General features: G+C 45.3%; 2 protein-coding genes across 3 annotated transcripts in view; one reads left to right on the top strand and one right to left on the bottom strand.

Moving 5' to 3' along the window:
• The first annotated feature begins 282 nt into the window (after nucleotides 1–282).
• NUP50 (nucleoporin 50) lies at nucleotides 283–14545 on the top strand. Its single transcript, XM_050323333.1, has 8 exons — nucleotides 283–443; nucleotides 2458–2536; nucleotides 3414–3497; nucleotides 4804–4999; nucleotides 6463–7059; nucleotides 8270–8348; nucleotides 9337–9455; nucleotides 10706–14545. Exons 2-8 carry the CDS (start codon nucleotides 2468–2470, stop codon nucleotides 10906–10908), a joined length of 1347 nt encoding a protein of 448 aa, XP_050179290.1. The 5' UTR covers nucleotides 283–443; nucleotides 2458–2467; the 3' UTR covers nucleotides 10909–14545.
• A 1547-nt stretch (nucleotides 14546–16092) lies between these two features.
• Nucleotides 16093–21179, bottom strand: part of KIAA0930 (KIAA0930 ortholog) — a 39908-nt gene continuing 34821 nt past the window's right edge. For both annotated transcript variants that reach the window (XM_050323319.1, XM_050323318.1), the window contains exon 10: nucleotides 16093–20926. In XM_050323319.1, coding sequence (XP_050179276.1) covers nucleotides 20886–20926 — 41 coding nt within the window. In that variant the 3' untranslated portion in view covers nucleotides 16093–20885. The remainder of the gene's footprint in view (nucleotides 20927–21179) is intronic.

Here is a 21179-nt window from a genome sequence, read left to right as displayed (position 1 = left end):
GAAACTCTGTATCCCGCAGCCCGTCTGCTTCGTGTCTGGCTCCGGACTACGGACATTTAGGAAAACTAGTGACGCCAAGTCCCGTGTCACACCTAAACCTGGGCCCCGCAGACTCCCTGCCCCGAGCTCTGCCTCAGCACCCGCCCGGTGCCCGGGCCGGGCAGGTTCCGTGTCCGTGTCCCGGCCGGGCCGCCCCGCGGGGGGCGGGGGAGCCGCAGCGCCCCGCCTCGCCCCGTGCCCGGTGTGCGCACGCGCAGTGCGGGCAGGCGCGGCCGGCGGCGGACGCGGCGCTCCCGGTGCGAGCCCCGAGCGGCACCGCGGCCGGACCGGGCCGGGCTGGGCCGGGGCACTGCGGGGCATGCTGAGCGCGCCGCGCAGCCTGCGAGCACAGCCCGCCCGCCACAGCCTCGGCCCCGCCGCGGGAGAGCCGCCCGCCCGGGCCGGTGAGTGCCACGGGGCCCGCGGGCGGGGACACGGAGAGGCGGCCGCGCTGCGGGCGCGCCGGGATGGGACGGGGCGGGATGGAGGGGCGGTGCGGGGGGGCTTCGGGGGTCGTGGCGGTGCGAGGCCAGGGGGGTGCGGGGAACGCACGGGGCGAGCGGGGCCGGGAGCGCCGGGCACGGCGGGAAGGCGAGCGCGGGGCGGCCCCGGCGGCTTCCGCTTCCTCCGCTCCCTCCCGCCGGCCCCGCGGCCCGGGCCGCGATCCCGCGGAGCACGGAGCGAAGCCCGGCCGGGAGCGGCTGCCTTAAACAGCACCGGGACGTGCCGGGGGCATCGCGGCGCCTCCGCGGAGCTCCTGCGCTCTGCCCGGTGTGTTGTGTGTGTTTGAACGAGAAGGGCTTGTTCACCGAACACGGGTTAGTTTGGATATCGGGGAAGGGCATTTCCCCCTCGGGCACTGAACAGGCTCCCCAGGGCAGTGGGCACGGCCCCAAGGCTGCCAGAGCTCCAGGAGCGTTTGGACAACGCTCCCAGGGACGGGGGGGTTTGTTGGGGTGTCCTGGGCAGGGCCAGGAGCTGGATCGATGGGCCTGGTGGGTCCCTTTCAGCTCGGGATATTCTATGGTTCTTTGAACTGTTTCTCAAAATAAATTTAACTAAATTAATATTTTACATTAAAATAATAAATTAGTAATACGTAGTATTATGTATATAATATATATTATAGTTTAGAAAAAATATATGTGTAATACACTTAAGTATAAAATAACGTTAAATTATTGTATATTTTAAACTTAAAATTATAAATAAACACACATTATAATATTATTTCTTATATACTACATTATGATCTATAACAGAATAAAATAATTTGAATAAATTAAATAGGCTTTTAAAATAGGCTTTTTTTTTAGTGGTTTAGTTTGAAATAGTCTCCCAGGGATCAAGTAAGGCATGGTAGGACCTCAGCTTTCAGGACCGTGTGGCTTAGGGCATTTAAATATGTATACACAAGCCCACGTGTACTCCCTGTACTTCCAGAAGCTCCTAATAACCTGACCTTATTTGTGAAGTGTGTCAGACCAAAATTCAGGACGTGGAGGTGTGATCTCCACGGCTGCTGTGCCACTGGATTTACTGTTCCAAACCATTTCACCCTCTAAACAAGATGTTCTGTAACCATATATTGGTATTGGTTTTGGCTCTAAAATTCAACCATTTTTGGGATTATCTTCTTTTTTTTTGTACCTGGGCAGGTCTTAAATCACAAATGCAATGGGTTTTTTGAAGAGTTTTAATTTCTGTGCTTGCTAAAGTACCACAAAACTACGTATTTCCTATGAAAAGCTTTTATATTTAGTGTCGGAAGATATAATTAGTAAAAATGGAGTGTAAAATTCGAGTAGGGTGATTGTTTGCCAGGCCTTTCAGATAGAAAGCATCATAGCTAGATCCAGTCTTTGTTTTTTGTACACAGCTGATAAACTGTCCTGCTATTTCAGACATTCCTTCTCCAGCACTGGGTTTCCTTTCCATCGCAGAGATAACCAGCAAAGTGATGACTGGCTGCTTACAGTGTTTGTTCTAAAATCCATGATATGCCTTATGTAGCCTTTGGAGGAAAAATAGCCTGATCTATTTGTAATTTTTTTTTTCAAATTTAAAATTAATAACAGTCTTTCAATCCTGTTTTTTAAAGGAGAGCATTGTCCTCAGCCTTAGCCAAGCTTTTTGCCCAGTTGCTTCAGTGCGTCCTCATCAGTATTTATTTTAGGTGGTGTAAAAGAACTTTTCTTGCTCACATGGGTACCCTGAGAAGACAGGGAGTGGAACATGGAACGTTCTGCTGATTGCTGCTGCCACAACACTTGATTTTCCACTGTTGTTCCCTTTTGACCTGCTTCTGTATTAACTCAAATTCCTCTTTTTTTGTTCTAAGAACACAAATTGAAGATCGCTGTTGCTTAGAATTTAATTTCTGTGCAGTTCATTCTATGATTCTTTCCCCCCATGCAGGTGTGCAAAAATGGCCAAGAGAATTGCAGAGAAGGAACTGACTGACCGAAACTGGGATCAGGAGGACGAAGCTGAGGAGGTAAGTTAAGCATTAGTTCCCCACCACCACCCCTGCAGGTGGCAGAATAGTTATTGACACGTGCTGTTCATTTTGTGGGTAAAACCTACAGTAAAAGTGGTTACGAGTGTAGCGACGAAAGGCAATTTTATAGAAGTGAATTTTATAAAATTACTTTTTATAAAGCTTCTAATATATGCAGACCCTATGGCAAAGCAGCTGCTAAGGCTTAAAAGAGACATCAGTAGCTCAGGGGAAAGGAACTTTACATTTCTAGAGGGAACCCCAGGCTTGTTAAAATGCTTTTGGTCTCTTCAAATGTGTGAGAGGTATTTATTGAATTCACAGGAAGTTGATTTCTTGCGATAAATTTTCTTTATGTCTTGTGTGGGTTTTTTTAAGGGCCAGTAACAGTAAATTTCAGAACTATGTTAATTTTGGCTGAATGTCCCCACACAGCCAGAGGAATTAGGCAAACAGTCAAATGTTGTGTTTCATCTGATGGTAAAAGGAGATTTTCATGTTTAGTGTCTCATACTTTTGGCCCATGTTACTGTGCTTGCTTCTGTCTTACTGGAAGTATTAAATGTTTAGACCTGTAAATGTAAGAAATAAAACTGACTCTTCCAGGAGTTTGAATATAAGAAAACTTCATTTCTTCACTTATTACAGGGTCATAATGAGCCATTAGCTACCTCTGCTAATGTTTGAAGTACAGCAAGTTTCCAAGTATCAAGTAATGCCCAGGTTGTTGGCAAGTTAATCATTACTGGGTTTTTGGGGTGGGTTCTGGTTTAACTCCTTTCCTTGTTTATTAGGGAGCAGGGTTAGAGTTGTGTTCAAAAACCACTGTGCATTCTGAGAATTCCACTAATGATTCCCTGGCTTGCTCCTGCAGGTGGGAACATTCTCAGTGGCCAGCGAGGAGGTGCTGAAGAACAGAGCCATTAAAAAGGCAAAGCGCCGGAACGTCGGATCAGAGGTAACGTGGTCACTGGACACGAGTGTTGGGGACAGACTCAACTGCGAAAGAGGGCACCAAGCTCAGGGTTTTACTTCCCTGGCCTTGTGGTGATGCTGCATAAAGTTGTCATTTCACCCAACAGCTCACATGTGCAAATGAGTTTTTGCTTATTGTTCCATGGCAAGGAAAAGGTCAGAAGTGGTTAATTGGTATTGACTGGGTGAAGCCAAACCCAGGACAAGAGGCTGGATAAAGTCTAAAAAGCAGAAGAGATGACAGGACAGCTGAGGTTGCATAAGAAACCTGTGAAATATTTACAGAAAGGTAAATTAGAAATTTACTGACGTTCCTACATGCAGCAAGCACAGTGCTGTAATGAAGGAGACTGCACTTAACTGCAGTGTCCAGAGAGGTGAGACTGATCAGAGAGACAGGATAAAAATTGCTACCTAGGAGTGACAAACGGGACTGCACTGGAAAAGGTAAAGCACAAAGGGAAGCAAAAGCAACCCACAAGGTCAGAATGGAATACAACCTAAAATTGGTTAAGCTTTGCCATTTCTTCAGGGGCAAAAGCAGATGAAACTCAGAAGCAGATCTCTTCCTCTTGTTTTCCTCCTCAGGTTTTCCAGAGACACTGGAAGCCTACTTCCTGGAGTAATATTTCATTAACTCAAAAGACCTAAAAGTACCTAAAAGTGGCAGTGCCTATTTATATGTTATTCACACTGTCTTTTAGAAACATGAGAAACTATGCCATGAAATAATGTGGTTGTAAAGCCAGTGTTCAGAACTGGGTAATGAAAAGGCTGCAGAGCTACATGTTTTGTGATCAAGTACAGTCTGTCTTTACTTCTCCCACCGGTCACGTTGGAATATTTTGGGTAAATCACAAATGTTTCATAGGTGACTCCAAAATACGCTGTTTTGGTTGAGGGGCTTGAAGTGTTAGACCCTTAATTGCGGTTTTAAGTGCTAAGAGTTGCTGAAAATAAACCTGCAATTATATATTACTATGTAATCATTTAAAGAAAACAACATGCTATGGATGTCTAAGTAGGTAGTCAAACACATCCACTGCTCTGAACAACTTCCATGTATCCACTTCCTAGATCCAGTTTATTTTCATACCAAACACCTGAGTCCTCCAAAAGCAGTAGCAGTGTGTCACGGAGAAGCTGCTCACGGTTTGCAGAGCTGACACGGTAACACACGGAATGACACGCTGAAAATGAACCAGGGATATCGGGAATGTTGAGTGGGGATGGGATTTGTGTGGAGGAGATGGATGTAACTGGTTGTCTCTCTTCTTTTCTCTCCCCAGTCCGAAAGTGGAGGAGCGTTTAAAGGGTTTAAAGGCTTTATACTGCCTTCTGGAAAAGGAGGAGGTGGCTTTGGCGGATTTGGGAATGGTGCAGGAATAAAGCCTTTGGAAGGGCTGTCTAATGGAAGCAGTACTGTCTCTAGCACTCCTCCTTTCAGCAGTGTGAAGACCACTCCCGAAACACAATCAGCATTTGGTAAGTTTTAAATAAGCATATCTGAACACATTCATCAATAAAATCTGAATTTTATTGATGAGAAAACAACTTCAGACCATTCCATAGTTCTGTCTTAAGATTCTGAGACTTCATTCCTCTTCGTGAGATTTCTTGAAAAGATTTTAGGCTGCTGGAGTGACAAGTTATCCAATGAATGCAGTCTTGAGATGTGGGAACTAAATTTACATTTGCTCTAATACTGGAGGTAGAAGTTTTATAGGCACAAATGGGAATGGAAGAAACTGGCTTAAGACACTCTTGGAATAGTATAAAGCAGCTGGTGACATGTTCCAATTAAACAGTTGTCCCAATTCTTTAATTAAAAAAAAGCTAATAGAAATTGTCCATTTGGTAAGACTACAGTTTCTTGGTGTGATTTTTATTTTTAAGGTCTTGTTTCTGTCTGGTTTGCAATTCGTGGTAAATATGTGCTGCATACCTCAAGCCTTAACCTCTTTTTCCCTGTACACCTGATATGGCAGACTGTCTTTCTAGAATTGTATCTGTTACATTCATACCTACATTTTAAGGCACTTGGAATACTTTGGCAAGTCCAGCTCCCATGCTTTGGAAGTCCCTGAGGAATATTAGCTCTGTCCCTTTGTGCTGGAGATGTAGAAATGTTACCACTGCCACAGGAGTTTGGAGTCCATATGCTATAGAATACAAATAGGGAAGTTTTGAACTTTGGAGTAACTTAGATTTCAGTGAGCTTGACTAAATTAAGGGAAACTGAAATACTCAGGATTTTCTTAGTTTGCTGTCTATGTTTTTTATATGGAAACCACTCAAAGCATGCAAAATCGTGGGCTAGTGCACTCAGGGTGTTTTAAAGTGCAAGTAGCAAGACATAACGTGGCTATTTTGATTTAGTGTTACAGTGTTGTAAAGCTGTAAAACCTTTGTGAAATTTTTGGCAAACTACAAAACTTGTACTTTTTAATGTTCTGTACAAGATTTCTTTTTTTTATTCACCAGCATACTCCATCTACCTCATCTGTCCCTGAACAAATTAACTGTTCTAAGTTCAAAACACGGGTCTGTGTCACAGCACTGTGTGCTCACTGGTACAGCAGTACCTGGGGGAGGTTTTGGTTGGATCTCAGGAAAAGGTTCTTCCCCTCAGAGGGTGGTTGGCACTGAACAAGCTCCCCAGGGCAGTGGGCACATCCCCAAGGCTGCCAGAGCTCCACGAGGGTTTGCATGATCCTCTGGGGCACAGGGTGTGTGTCTTGGGGAGGGTCCTGTGCAGGGATGAGGGTTGGATGTGATGTCCTTGTGGGTCCCTTCCAACTGGGAATATTTTTGTGGCCCAAGAGGAGCATAACTGAGCGGGGATGAAGTGACTTGATAAGAAATACTGGGAACACTGGTTGGATTTTTCAGAGAACTCTGCTTTCTGGGGAAAAACAATGTTCTTAGCCACGTTCTTCTTGTACCAGGGTCGCCCGTGTCCAACGGCCCTGGTACTGCAGCGCTTACCGAGACCAAGGCCAACGGGGGCAGGCAGGGCTCGTACCACAAGCAGCTGGCTGCCCTCAACTGCTCCGTGCGCGACTGGATCGTGAAGCACGTGAACTGCAACCCGCTGTGCGACCTGACCCCCATCTTCAGGGACTACGAGCGCTACCTGGCCAGCATCGAGCAGCAGCACAGTGGTGACAGCGGCTCCGAGGGCGAGGCCACCACCGCGCCTGGCGCCAGGGCTGCCCCCGCCTTCGGGGGCACAAAGCTCCAGGGCTCGGCATTCCTGTTCAATAGCGGCAAAGCCGAGGAGACGGCGGACGGGAAGGCAGAGGCTGCGTCGGAGAAAAAGGAGCCGTCCTTAGGAGCTGCATCAACCGTCTCCTTCAGCTTCGGCAAGAGCGCCGACAGCCCCACACTGGGTTCCCTCGGCTCAGGAACACTCAGTAGCTTCTCCTTTTTTCCTGGGAGTTCGGGTTTGTTTGGAAAAGACGCAAACCAGGCCAAGTCTGTCATTGCAGCACCCACCAGTTTACCAGAAGCTCAGGCAGAAAGCAGCAATACCGATGAGAAAGGTAAATTCTATTTATTTCTATGTATGGTTACTTTAATGGTAAGCTGTGAGCCTATGCCACTTAAGGATGTGGCAAAGGTGCAGCAACAGTGAGTTGAACGAGATCATGGCCTGGAACTCTGTCAGGGCAGGGTCAGGTTGGATCTCAGGGAAAGGTTCTTCCCTCAGAGGGTGGTTGGCACTGAACAGGCTCCCCAGGGCAGTGGGCACAGCCCCAAGGCTGCCAGAGCTCCAGGAGTGTTGGGACAACGCTCTCAGGGACAGGGTGGGATTGTTGGGGTGTCTGTGGAGGGCCAGGGGTTGGACTTCATCCTTGTTGGTCCCTCCAGCTCCAGATACTCTATATTCTATGATTCTGTGAGCAGAACTGTTCTTGAAGTGCAGACCCACACCAGTAATCTGGAAATCCCAGCCATGCACACAGTTTAAGCGACACTAGAAGTATGTGTTTACCAAAACCCATGTATTTGTCAGATTTACACTTTCTCTAATAGAATATATTCCTTTACCTGAAGACAGGACTTGATAATATTTAAAGCAGCTGGTATGTTCACCTGTGAGTGTGCTGGACATTTCGATCCCTCTGCTTTTCTCAATAGCTTTATGAAGAGATTCCCATGGTAAAATGCTTGAGATACAGAACAACTGAGTCCATTTTGTTGAACAGGCTGTGAGGCCACCAAAGTTACATAGCACCTGACAGCTTTGCTCTTTGCCTACACTGGGTACAGTGCGCTGATGGAATTCTCAGGAGCTGAGGGACTGGAAAGGCATAATCTGCCACTGCCTCTTGGCTGTCATTCCCAGAGCTAATTCCTTTCCTCCAAGTTAAACCTGGCTGCTGGAAGTTTTTATTGAGCTTTACTTGAATTTGCGGAGCATACTCTTTGAAATGTGAAAACTGCTCTCTGTTAAAGGTTTTGACTAATTAAGCTTTGTATTTTGGGGACTTGATTGATTGGTGAGGGTTGGATATTTTCACCCCATTTAAACTCACGATGAGGATGGAGTTGTTCGAAGGCCTGAAGGAAAAGCAAGTAACACTTTTTTTTCTGTAGCTGAAGCTGCTGCAGAGCCCACAGGGACTGAAATGTGTTCTGGCCACACGTGTCCATGTCAAACATGGTGTCCACAAGGGAGCTCTAAGTGCCAAAAACACCCTGTGGGCTCTGTGCTCACAATATTAACATACTCAAACTTTCTGTTTGAAGGAGGAGAAGAGGAGGAAGAAGAGCCACCAAAAGTAATTGTTAATGAAATAAAAGAGGATGATGCTTTCTACTCAAAGAAGTAAGTGACTCTGACTTGGAAAATAAAATTCATATTGCTATTCTTCACTGCAGTGCATGATTAAGGAGCTGTTCTTCACTTTCTAATTGATGAAACTTGTTGGGAATCCACATAGAGTATGAACTTGTAAAAAAGTTAATTACAGGCAAGAATTTGTAATATCTTACTAAAATTCTTCTGTATCTTGAACACAACAGTAATAGTTTGTGTTCTGGTTGTGATCTGTTTTTTACAAGTGAAGTTGTTCTTGCCTTCATCAGGTTTTGTAAGTTTAAACTGCAGTGCTACCACAAAAATTTCATGCTGTGTTGCTGGAAAATCCACCAGCTGCTCAGCTATTTGCACAGCCTAAAATAAGACTCTTCAGCTGAAAAATGCTGATTGTTGTGTGAAGGAGTGAACAAGCTGTGCTTTTAAGCTCAAAATGAGACCAGCTATACTAGAAGCAGTTTTTCAAGGCATGTTCAGTAGTCCAAGTCATTGACACTCATCACAGAATTTGTCCTGCTACCAAAAGCCATTAGTTTTATCTGAGAGAAGGTGTGTGCTGATTTATTAAGAATGGTTTCTTAGGTTATTTAAGCCTCACTTTAAAATGCTTATACATTGTACACAAAAGTTCTCCTATAACTTCAGAACGTTACAGCAAGTTCTTTGTAATTAGTATATTTTAAAGTAGCTTATACAGTTACCGCTCCTCACAGAGTGCAAGTTGCTCTGCACTTTACTTTTCCCTAAAAGTAGTACATTTGTCATTTCAGTACTGAAAGAAATAATTACCTTTCTCTTTGAACTGCAAGTGCTGTCTGTTAGCCCATGAAACAAGGTCAAGAAGAATAAAGATTATTTTATGTCATGTTAACTCCTGGTTATTGTTACTGTGAGTGTACTTGGTGTACTTGGGAGATACTGTTATGTCTTTAATCTCTACATGGCTGCACAAACAAGGATTTTGAGTTTGTTCGTTTTTTTTTTTTTTTCCCCACAGGTGCAAACTGTTTTACAAAAAGGATAATGAATTCAAAGAAAAAGGGGTCGGAACATTACACTTAAAACCAGCGGGAAATGAAAAAACACAACTCCTAGTCCGAGCAGATACCAATTTAGGTAAGTGAACTTCTTCCAGTAGCAAGTCTTGATGTGAAATTCCTTGCTAAGCATTAGGATATTTTTGTGGTTACACAGCATAACAGACACAGTTAGTGAAAACCTTTCTACTTTTTTTTTTCTCTAAATAATGTCAAGTACTGAACAAGCACTTGGATGCCTCTCCTGAGCATTACAAAGAGAGCTCATGAAGCTGTGCAGGGAGTAAAAGTTTATGGTGTATATTTGGGAATTCATCCCCCCCTTTTTTACAATCTTTTCTCCATCCCTGGCTGGAGTGGCCTTGAGGTGTGGCTTAAGGTCCAGCTTCCATAAAGTGGAGTATCTGGTAGGGTTGTAGAATCCCTGAGGACTAAAGCCAGGCTGCACTGAAGGCCAGGGTAAATCTCAGCTCCCTCATGCCTTCATCCATGGGCAGGTATTAGGAAGTCTTTCCTTTTTCTGCAGCTCACACAGCAAGACATTTGAGCTTGGGGATTCCAGGTGGGGGTTTCTGGAAGCTGCTGCAGTCATAGTGACGCACACTTTCCTTTTTGCTGTCTTCACACAGTGCTGTATTCCTTTCCTAAAATCTCACTGTGTTGAAAAACTGAACTGCAAAGGGAGGCGAAGACTGACTTTTCCCTAATTCTGCTGCCATGTTCTGAGCTATTTCCCAGGTCTATAAATGTGTGTGTCTCCTGTGGAACCAGACTGGAGTTTGTTTGCTGGTGTTTAGTAGCCCACTAACCTTGGAGCTCTCGCACTCACTGCTCTCTTAACTCACTGCCTGCTTTACAGAGCTGTTGTCAGTAACCTGGCACTGACCACACCAGCTCTGCGGGAGGATTTGGGGATACAAAGTACTTCCTGCACCCTGGTTTGTCCCCTTTCACATTAACACCCCTGTCTGCATCAGAACTAAAGTTTTGTTTCTGCTTCTGAACTGCACCCCGTCAGAACTAAGCACTGGGAATGGATTCCTCACTTGCTCCTTCTGCCTTTTCCCTGTGTGTCCCTGCTATCATTTGATATTCTTCAGGCTCCTCCCTCTAAAAGAGGAGGGCACAGTATTTTCAGAGATTTCCTCATTCCTGGTGAGGAAAGAAATTTGAGAACAATGACCCTGAGCGGATGTTCAGGGAAGAAGACAAACATACCTGATGTTTGTGAGTTGCCCAAATCCCTGTTTAGTACCTCTACTAACACTGTATTGCAGTAGAAGCTGAACAGTAGCTAATGGCAATTTTTTCCCCCCTCCTCACCTGCAGGAAACATACTGTTGAATGTCCTAATTCCACCTAAGATGCCATGCACAAGGACCGGGAAGAACAACGTTCTCATAGTTTGTGTCCCCAATCCACCCATCGACGAGAAGAACCCGACTGCTCCTGTCACCATGTTAATAAGGGTGAAAACAAGTGAGGATGCAGATGAGTTGCACAAAATCTTACTGGAGAAAAAGGAGGCTTAAATAAGTTGCAGTCAGTGATTTGAGGAGTTGTTGCCAAACTGCTGCTGCTCTTTTTTTCTTCCCTAACTTCACTTGAACATTTAACTCTTTACTCTGATATTAAGAACTGTTATAGGAATTCTGGAAAAAATTATGTGAGGAAAAGCTAAAGTAGCTAATAAAAGCTTTAATAGAACACAAGTGTTGGACTGTGCTCCCTCATTTTTCAGTGTCTAAATGCAGGACCTCTTCTGGATAAAGCACATGGATTTAAATCCAGGCATGTAGCACCGCTCGACCAAATGGACTGAAAGCCGAGTACAGAAACACGGTACCAGAGCTTCCTCACAGACTGATGCAATGCAACCACCTCCTGCTTTGAGAAGGGAGGATGTCCAAGTTTACCTGTTGAAACTGTTTGTAGACTCCAGATTTTTAATTCTGATTGGTCTGTTGTATTTTTTCTGGTGAGACTGGTTTCTGACTGGGTGACAACACTGCACCCCACCACTGATGATATGTATTGTCCTGTGTCTGAACTCGTACAGACCCACATGCTTTTGGGACTCAGAGACTGCAGATGGTGACAAGAAGATTTGCTTGCGTAGACCTGTTGACAGTGGTGTTTCCTAGAGAACTGTCAGTTCTGTCCTTACTGTAGCAACAAGCTCACGATGTGCAATAGTAGAAGCAGACAACTGGAAGACTTTTTATCTGGGACCACACCAGCAGCCCCTGGCTTCTGACACACCAGAGGCCAAGGGTTGCACTTCCATGATGGTCCTTCCAAGGTGTTTGTCCTCCATCCTTGGGCCACACCTGCAACATGGCTGCGGCAGAGCTGTTCGTGTTGTGTTTGTCCTGCTGCTGGTACTTGCTGAGCAGAGCTCTTCCCACAGCCAAACTTCAGGGCTTTTGTAGACCTTTGTGTTGCCTCTGGCCCTTCCTTGCCCCTGTGCTAAAGCTGCAGTGCTGTGCTGCACAAGGTGCAGCTTTAGGACAAGTTTTCTGTTGCACGTAGGGAGCGCTGGGTGAATCTCGAACTTAGTTGTCAGCTGTGTTAAAATTAATCATGTGGCAATAATTCGTGGATTAGAACATTGATTCTGGTCTTGGTTTCCATCTCAGCGTTGTATCAGACTCTGGTTGGTGGTTTAATCCTTTTCTTTTGCAAATCTTGTTTGCTGGATACTCCTTCCCTAGTAATTGTTTTCTACTGCACTCCCAACTCTGGGACCTCTCTGAGAGCTCGGTGTTCACGTTAAACTTGAAGTGCTCTCTGGCTCAGCTCTGGAAGATGGAACAAACATGCCACCCTGCCTCTGGCTGATGTGACACACAGGAAAAACCCCCTTCCTTAAAAAATTCCCACAGGCGATCTGGAAATCCACTCTAGTGGCATCCTGTGGGCAGGGAAAAAGGAGTAGCACCATTTGCTGAGGTACTGCCCCCTGCTCTGGGGGCAGCTGCCTCTGGGCCTAATTTACTGCACAATTCAGGTTATGGCCTTTTTTCCCCCTCTTAACTAAAAGGAGGAAAAACTTGATAGGATCTTGACCAAAGTTCAAAAACAAAGGCCTTTGCTCACGTTTCAGCAACACTTGGCTACAGGAACTGCATTTTTAACACTGAAGTGTAAAAGGAGTTTAGATGCTGTTTCAGATATTATTTCAGTTATGAACTGGTGCCTTTGGGGGTTTCTACATCTGGCTCAGTACTTAAACCATTAAAAGTCAGTGACATTACTTTCCTCAAAGTAAGATGTTTTTTTAAAAATAAGTCTTGCTGCTACCTGAATTGGAGGGTGTGTGTGCTCATTGTGCAGGGATGGAAAGCAGAACATGACCTGGCACTGCAGCCCAGGCTCCAGTGTCAGGTGCAAGAGCTCAGTTAACATTTGCATTTGTCTTTTGAGTGGTGTCTTCCCCTGTTTCTGCAGGCAGGTTGGTGGAGCAGAGCTCTGGCTGTGCATCCCCTGAAGAGCAGCTGTGTCCAGGTGTGTCCATGGGCTCAGTCTTGTGTTCGTTTGCTTCCAAAAGCTGCTGGATATGGAGCTGCTCCTTCATCCATAGAAATGTGGACCAACAGACTGTCCTTGCCCTTCTGTCCTCGTGCTGTGCCTCTGCAGTGGGGCAGCCGTGGGGTTTTGCACACACAGACGTGGCCCAGTTCTGACAGTGCAGCTCTGCCCTGTCTCCAAGGGGGAGCACAGAGTGGAAGGAAAAATAAGAATAATAAATTGTGTTGGAAAAAATTAAACCTTACCATAGGCACGGTAGCAAGTCAGATCTTTTAGCTGTGGCAAAGACTGAGATGAGACACCTGAATTCTTCAGTGTATGCATTTATCAGCGAAGCCAAGGAAGGTAAATAATTAGGATGTTGTATTCATTAGCATGTCAAATACATGTACAAACATACAATTGTAAACATTTTACGTGAGGAAAGTTGCCCCTAAAAGAACGGGGAAGAATTTTACTGCAGATCAGACTTGAATCAACATCAGTTCTGGTGACCCTGCTGTTATGTGGATTATGGAGCAAGGAAGTCACACACCTTTCCCTTGGTGCTCAGGTCTAGAGCAGAGCCCTTCTGCAGCACTGTCAGAACAAAGACATTTTTGATGATGCTCCAGTTAAGAAATATTAAAATACACAAACGCTGTAAAAGGTCAGAGATTGTGACACAGAAATAAAGACCTAAAATGAGTTAAAAGTAAACATTAGGGGAGAGCACAGACATCAACATACTAATGCCTTCATAACAAAGTGGCTCATGGTATCCAAGGAAGGAATTTTGATCAGAATTCCTACTCCAGGAGGCATTCCTGTGTCTTGGGAGACACTTGATGTATTTAACAGCTGGATATCAGACACCTGATGTTAAAGATGCAAGTTCCTGCCCTTGTTTGCGTTAATGCCTTTGCTGTCTGTAGGTGTTGGAGTGTCTTAGGGATCATCCATTCCTCCTGGCTACTCTGATTTTGAAGTTTCAGCTGCTTAGAAATCTTTCCTTTCCCTCTCACCTCCCCATCAGAAAATCAAGATCTCTGCTTTTTAATTCTCAGAATAACCTCTAAGGGAGGATTATGACACTTGGTTTGAATTTTATTTTAAAATATTAAATTTTGCAATATGCAAGGAATTTATTTTTGTTTGTAATGTACTTAAAATTATCTATTTGGGAGTACAGCAGTATGTTCCTGTAATCCCTTTTGGTTGATGGATGTAAAAGTTTAATTTAAATTTACAGTTCAAATGAACACATTGTAGAACATAAACCAATCAGGAGGTTTGCTTTGCTGTTACAAACTGTAGTTCAGCTCCCTTTGCAGCACTGTAACATTTCAAATGTCCTTAAAGACTTTCTTTCTGATGCCTTAACTTATTTGCATTTGAGAAAATTCTGTAGCTGGTGCCTGTGTGCAGAACTTAACTCACATTAAACAACTGAAGTGGCATGAGCTAGTCTAAATCCAATGAAAATGCTGAATGTGATGATTTGTTAGTTGTTAATAGATTTCAGAATGCTCTGAATTTTTCAGTGGATACTTAAGTTTTACATAACTTGTCATGTAACAATGTTTTCATTAGTTCTCATACACTGAGGATGTGTACAAAAATCCATGGAAAATGTGAATAAAATGAATGGGAGATTCATTTGTCTTGTGTCAATCACTGTCATTTTGAGTGCATAACACTTTTAATAAAAGGAATTGTACCTCCAGTTGCTTGCAGGTGAACTCCTGCCTGGAAAACCGTGCTGCTGAAAGAAGGAATATCCTGCCCTGGCCTTTCCTCATTCAAACCTGGAGCCAGTTAAGCCAGTTTGTATCAACAAAGAACGTCATCTCTACCCAAACTGCCCAGGACCTTTTGAATAAAGAAACAGAAGCAGAATTTACATGGTTTGAAGTAGTCATCAATAACTTACCCACGTTTTTGGTAGGTTTGTGCACTGTTCATTTTTTAAGGCATTGTTTAGAAATTCTTATTTGCACCTGAGCATCCTGAACATAATTAGTTTGGTGGGGATTACTGTAAGGGACATCTTAACCTTTGCTGAGAGGTGACACTGAAAAGACTCATGTCTGGAAGTCTGCAAAGGCTTCAAAGATATGACAGAATTTTCCTGTAGTACCCCTGAGGAAAAAGTGTGACTTTGCTTTACTACCTCAGAGCACAGATGACATAAAGCAGTACAAAGTCTTTTGTCTAAACTAGTTCTGGAGCTCTACCTGAACTGGTGGGCGCTTGGGGCAATTCTGTTCATTGCAATTCCAGAGAAAACTTGCAGGTGGTTTCTCCCTTGTAAAAAACAAATTCCTAACTCTGAAGAGAAAATGGTGGATTACATACCAAACTTAATTAATCTGGCAGTTAATGAAATCTCTGTTTTCTTACCTTTGCAGTGAGGTCAGAAATGACTCCTGTGACCAACCACCTGTGCTGTGCAGGGTACCGTGGACATCCATAGCAGGGAGCACGGCATTCCAAATTCATGCCGAGATGAAAGCCTGGACAGTAACTCCTCCTGCTCCTTGATGCAACTTCCATCACTGTCATTTTCCAAGGAAAACCCAGTCTGACACTTGCAGTGATGAAAGAAGGTTCTGACCACCCTCTCGTCCTTCAGGAGCAAAGCAAAGCAAAGCCTCCACACTGGGTGCACGATAAAGGCATTCGCTGCTTCCAGTAGGGGTTGGATGAACACAGTGGCTGCATCCCAATTACAGGCTGAGTGCAGGACTTGGGAAAGTCTGTAAACTGCTCCTGCTGAATCTCCCCAGCAGGAAAAGCAGAACCACAAACATGACCACACTTCAATGTCCGGGGGAGATGGAAGGGGACAGAGCAGGGGTGAGTCAGCACACACTGAAATGCTCAGTGCACACAATCCAAGGCAGTGCAGAGAGAAAGGCTGAGCTCAGTTTTGTGACATTGCACAAACCCTCACTGAAGTTCTTCCTGAATTAATCAGGAAGAAACCATGACAGCCATCAGTCCTCACTATCATGCACTGCACAAACTTAAATGTTAATGACTATGCAATTAAACATGGGTCAATTTAAAAGGGTTGTTCTAAAGGCAAAAAGCTTTTCCAAACAAATTCAGGACCACACTGACTCTTACCTTCTTCTCCCTTACCCAACGTCAAGTTGTCAGAGACTGACCGCTGAGAAAAAACACGATTAACAGAGTCCACAGTCGTTTAAGAGGTCTGTTTATTGGCTGCAGGGTCCAACACTTTCTTCACTGCTGCCATATGCAAAGTCACCTCTGTTTTTGGTGCACAACGTTCTCCTTGCTCTTTGTTCACAGGGCTCAGTACAATGCCAGCATGATTGCCAACCCATCACTTTAAAGCAACACTGATGAACCGATGGCGCAAATAAAACCCAAACCATGCAACGTGTGTTAGGTTGAGAAAATGAGGCTGAGAATATTTATATATTTACACAGAGAACGTTCAACATTGCAACCCGCTCACAGACTTGTGTTACCCCGACCAGGTATCCCAACAGCTACATTCTGGTGTAAAATACTCCTTCCTTAAGGTTTGGTGTAAAAGCTACTTATTCCACAACACCTTTAACTGGATTCTACCGCACCTACTTGTGACATAGAATTCCTACACACCAGCACCACACACTGCCAGGCACACCCCACAGGACACGGTAAGGCATTCACAGACCTCTGACTGCTGGGACCACAGCAGATCCATTTTCCAGAGCTTTCAGCTGTTGACCTTTGGAAACCATAAGAGCCTTTCAAACACAGAGGGCGAGTCCCTAAGAGACGGATGGTTCTTCCAAGAACCTTAAACTTGTCATTCCTCGACACTGCTACACACAACACAGACAGAATTTAATACATTAATGTTCCTAAATAAAAACTTGTTCTTAAACCCCACTGGGTAACAACAGGGCTTAGGCACTTCTGAAGGTTTTGTCTTACATCTGTCTTTAATATGGGGAAGTTTCAGACTAGAAAATACAGGACAAGCAATCATCTGGAAATGGAATAATTAAGGATTGGCAAAAAGCAGGTCAATAGTCTAAGAGCACAGACTATTTCTCTGGACTCCACATCCACACAGAACTTCAGTGACCACATGGGATTCTGCACATGAGGGTCTGCTGGAAGAAATTTCCCTGCAGAGTCAAGGACTTCACTGTCTAAATTAAAACCTGTGTAAGAACATACTTTGGGAAAACCACTTCACTGTGAAAAGCCACCTGTGCAAACAAATCTCTTTTCTGGAGAGCACACCATGCCCAGAAATGGAAAACTGAGTGACAGCGACCCAGAGCCCAACACACCCAGGCCTTGTAAACAATGAAGACCAGGAAAAGGGAAGGAGAAGGAGCAGGGACCACACGAACCAGGTTAGCCCAGACAGGTGAAAGACTTGTGGTGCTTCTAAAAACAGCTTCTTTTAGGAGGAGACTTGGAATCCACCCTGTGCTGGCTGGCAATCTGAGAACACAACTTCACACACGTGGTGTCTCTAAGGCAGAGCAATAATCTGCTAATACAAAATAGATTTAAGAGATTTCTAAAAGAAAAAAAGAAAAAGAAAAAAAGGTTTTGTACTTGTTAAATTAACAGCAGTGAAAAGCCTGCTAAGGGTGAGAAGATTCACATCCTTGCATTTGACACCTAACAATACACAACATCCATGAAAGGCTCAAGCCTCCATCTCCAGAGGGAGTGAATGGGTGGAAGGATGGGAGGAGTTAACTGAGCAAGGAGGTGTGGTGGGATTCTGTAAATAAATAAAGCTGTTCTGCAAAGCTTCCCAAGTGTGTTAAGCATGCTGTATCCTCAAACACCACCATAACCAGCGGAACCCACTGTGCTCCAACAGTTCAGAGCCAAAGAGCCTTCACAGCCTACAGGACACACCAGCTCCATCCCCAGCAGTTATTTAAATGGCCAACAGAGGCTTAAAATGTTTTTACTGCTTTGGAGCCACAGAATTAAATACCACCCTCCAAATTAATGGGGTGAGAGGTTCCTATTAACATTCCCTTTTCTTTTCTGGTGTAGTGCAATAGCATGCTAAGGGGCCAGCTGTGCCATCCTGACCCAAGCAAAATTTTGATGAACTTCCCTGTCAGTCTGTCCACACAAGGACAATAAATTATAACTTTCAGGGTTGTTTAAAAGCAGAACAAAACGTGGAATTTGATAACAGAAAGTGGGAACCATGGGCTATACATAAGAAGTCCAAGTCAGTTGTTTAGAGAAGGAATAGCTGAGAATCTGGCACATCTTTGTTTCTGAAAAGCACTATTGACATTCAGTAGACTTTTTGACCTCTATTTTCCATGGATGGCCATGAGGGCCGTACCTGTAGTCCTTTTCCACTAGAAAAGGTGAGTCTTCCACGTACCTATAGCATATCCCACTAGCAAGATACAAGAAATAAACTCATTTTTTTAGGACATTGCAGCCCTTCAAACACTAGACACCAAAATGCACCCACGCACATGTAACAAAGCAGACGATACCTCCCGCCTGACAGGTGTGGGATCTGAGCTGCACCTTCAGTAACTCTGCCCTTACACTAATGCACTGGCTCAGAATCACTCTGAGATTTGCTGAATCACTCCTCATCTGCTCTGAGATCTTACACAGCAAGATTCACTCAGTCTTTCAAATCACACAAAACGCAGCTACCTAAACACAATACACAACACCAAGAGAGCATTACAAACTCCTGTCGACTGAGAAGTGTTCAGGCACCTACCACTGGAGTTCCTGCCTGGATACATTTCCTTTTCTCATGTGTTATTCCTCTGGCTGGCTGACTGAAAGGTAGCAGTTGTCATTAGGAGAACAAACATGAACTGTCTCTCCCTTCCCTCCCCAGGGAATATCTGAAGGAAAACCAAGCACTGGTTTGCCCAGTCCAGCAGTATGAAAGTGCAGAATGAGGAGCACATTGAGAGGCTTGTTTTCTAGTTGAGGAGTGCTTTAATTCCCAGCCTGGGCCAAGGGAGAACATTTGTCCAAACTGACATCAGGCACTGACTACCTGGGGATCTCAGGTAAGCACCAGGCAAGGTCCTTGAGGGCCCTTCAGCTGCTGAGTGAGGACTCCACCTCTGCCCTGGCTGAGGGACAAAGCCTGGGGCAGTCAGGTTGGTGGGAACACCCTCACGTGCACACTCACACAACCACGTGGTCCACAGGCACCGGCCCAGGCTGCAGTGAAAAGTGGCTGTGCTGGCAATAACAAAGTGAACATTTCCTAATGCTGCTGCAACACATTTGAAGCCAACTAGAACTGGTCAGCTGTCCCTGTCATACACTCATGCTGCCGGTGTAAGAACTGCTGCCACTCCCAGGCCTGGCCTCAAACACAGACAGACCTCCTTACCATGCTGGAGTCACCATGGTGGGCTGAATGGTAAATTTAGTCTGCCTTTATGCTGAAGTGGAGCTATTTCCATGGCATCTAGCCTGAGGGAAAAAAAGCAGAAAGTCCTGTTTGAGAGGTCAAGTCATTGGATGCTACTGAGAGAACAACAGCAAAGCACTTGGGCAAGGCCAGGTGTGAGGGAGACACAGGTCCAGGCTCAGAGCAAGTGCCATTTGGTAACTGCAGCAACAGCATCAGGTTTGGGTGCTCAGAGTCTGAAAAGTGACAAAAATGGCATCTTTGCTCTCCCTCTGTGCGTGTGGGGAGTCTGACGTGCCCCAAGACACGTCAGTCCTCCTTCTGCTATGCCAGCTGTGCAGTCCTAAATAAACTCAAGTATGGACTGGCTCCCAAACCAAAAGAGTGAGCCAGAGCACAGTAGTCTCAGTATTTAATCATTTTGTTTTTACATCCAGGGCAGCAGGGTTTTGCTGTTTAGAGAGAGCTGCACTTCATGTGTAAACATAAGGCTGTTTTCCTGAGAGCTCCTGACACACCACTTTGAGACCTCCCATTATGCAATTTTTAGTCACTTTTCAGAACAGAACTACATTTCCATCTTTTGTATTTACAGAAAACTCTCTGTGCTTCAGTATGCAACAACCAGGAGATGGAGGATCCGGGCAAACTGCCCGACCATTAATCAGCTCTCATGCCCTCCTTGGCTGCAAATGGCACCACAAGGACGCCTCTACATACTCTCAAGTCCAGTGCATGCAGGAGGATGTTGGTTACTGGTAAGGTTTTAGGCCCTGGAGTCCGATCATGGCCCCCTGTTTTTCCACTTTAGACTCAAACTGGCATTGACTCAGCTGAGAGAGAGATAAGCAGCATTAGTACTGGAGATGAACCTCGGCTTTACTATAGCAGCACATTTTAGCCTTCTTTTCCCTGGCTTATTTTCTTAGCCAGCTCTTGAGGATGAAAATGTTGCTGTTCTTTGGTAGATACGGAAATCTGCCGGCAGAGTTCACCTGTCCTAACACTGACACATGAAAATAGGAACATTTTCAGCCTCTTTTAAGCCCTGACTTGACCTGCTGCGTGTACCAAAATGGCAATGTATCTTTGTAGGCTCTTTTTCCCTCAGCAGGACGTGACTCTCTCATCCCTTCACCCCCCCCACGCACACGCACGAAGCCATTCCCACGAGGAGAGCGCATGGCCAGAGTCTGTGGAACTGTGTCCATTAGCAAGTCAGTAGGAAATTCCCAGAATGTTTCTCTCAAAGAGTATAAAGTTTAGCACATTCTGTACATATGGTTGGTTTTCTCAGTTATAAAGTAAACACGGTAGCAAACTGTCCATAAAGTGTTGACTCGGTTTAAACGCAGCCCCTTCTCGTTTTATCTTGCTGAGAGTCCTCTCCCAGTCAGAAACGCTCCAGCGACGTGGGCATTCGGTGTGTGACAGCAGAGGAAGGAAGAAAGAGGCACTTTTGATCGGCTGGTATTCCTGGACTTCCCTTTTTCCCGCGGAGGTTTCGTTCCGACACTAGGTGGTAGTGCTAGCACGGGAACCCGCTGTGCGTAGGCACTTGGCAACTCGGCTCCAGGCACGGCCCCTCCGCTATGTCATCAGGATCGGCTTCTGCCGCACTTCCAGGATATCTGCGCGAGGGACACAAACACACGGCAAGCTCAGGATGCTCCTGGAAGCAGCCACAGCCCCGGGAAGCAGGCAGAGCTGGGGATGCACCTGTGGACTGCAGCACGGCCCACCAGGAATCCAAAGTGTCTGAGTTCACCGGGGCGCAGCTGGGAGGGACTGAGAGATGGGAAACTGCAAATCCAGCCCAGCACGTGGAGGGGACAGCTGATCTACCAGCGTTTATACTGGGATGAAGCAACACCTGTCAGACAC

The sequence above is a fragment of the Myiozetetes cayanensis genome, unplaced genomic scaffold (assembly GCF_022539395.1).
Source record: "Myiozetetes cayanensis isolate MyiCay16 unplaced genomic scaffold, myiCay2020 scf3, whole genome shotgun sequence".
Taxonomy (NCBI): Eukaryota; Metazoa; Chordata; class Aves; order Passeriformes; family Tyrannidae; genus Myiozetetes; species Myiozetetes cayanensis.
This window is presented reverse-complemented; position numbering and strand designations above follow the sequence as displayed.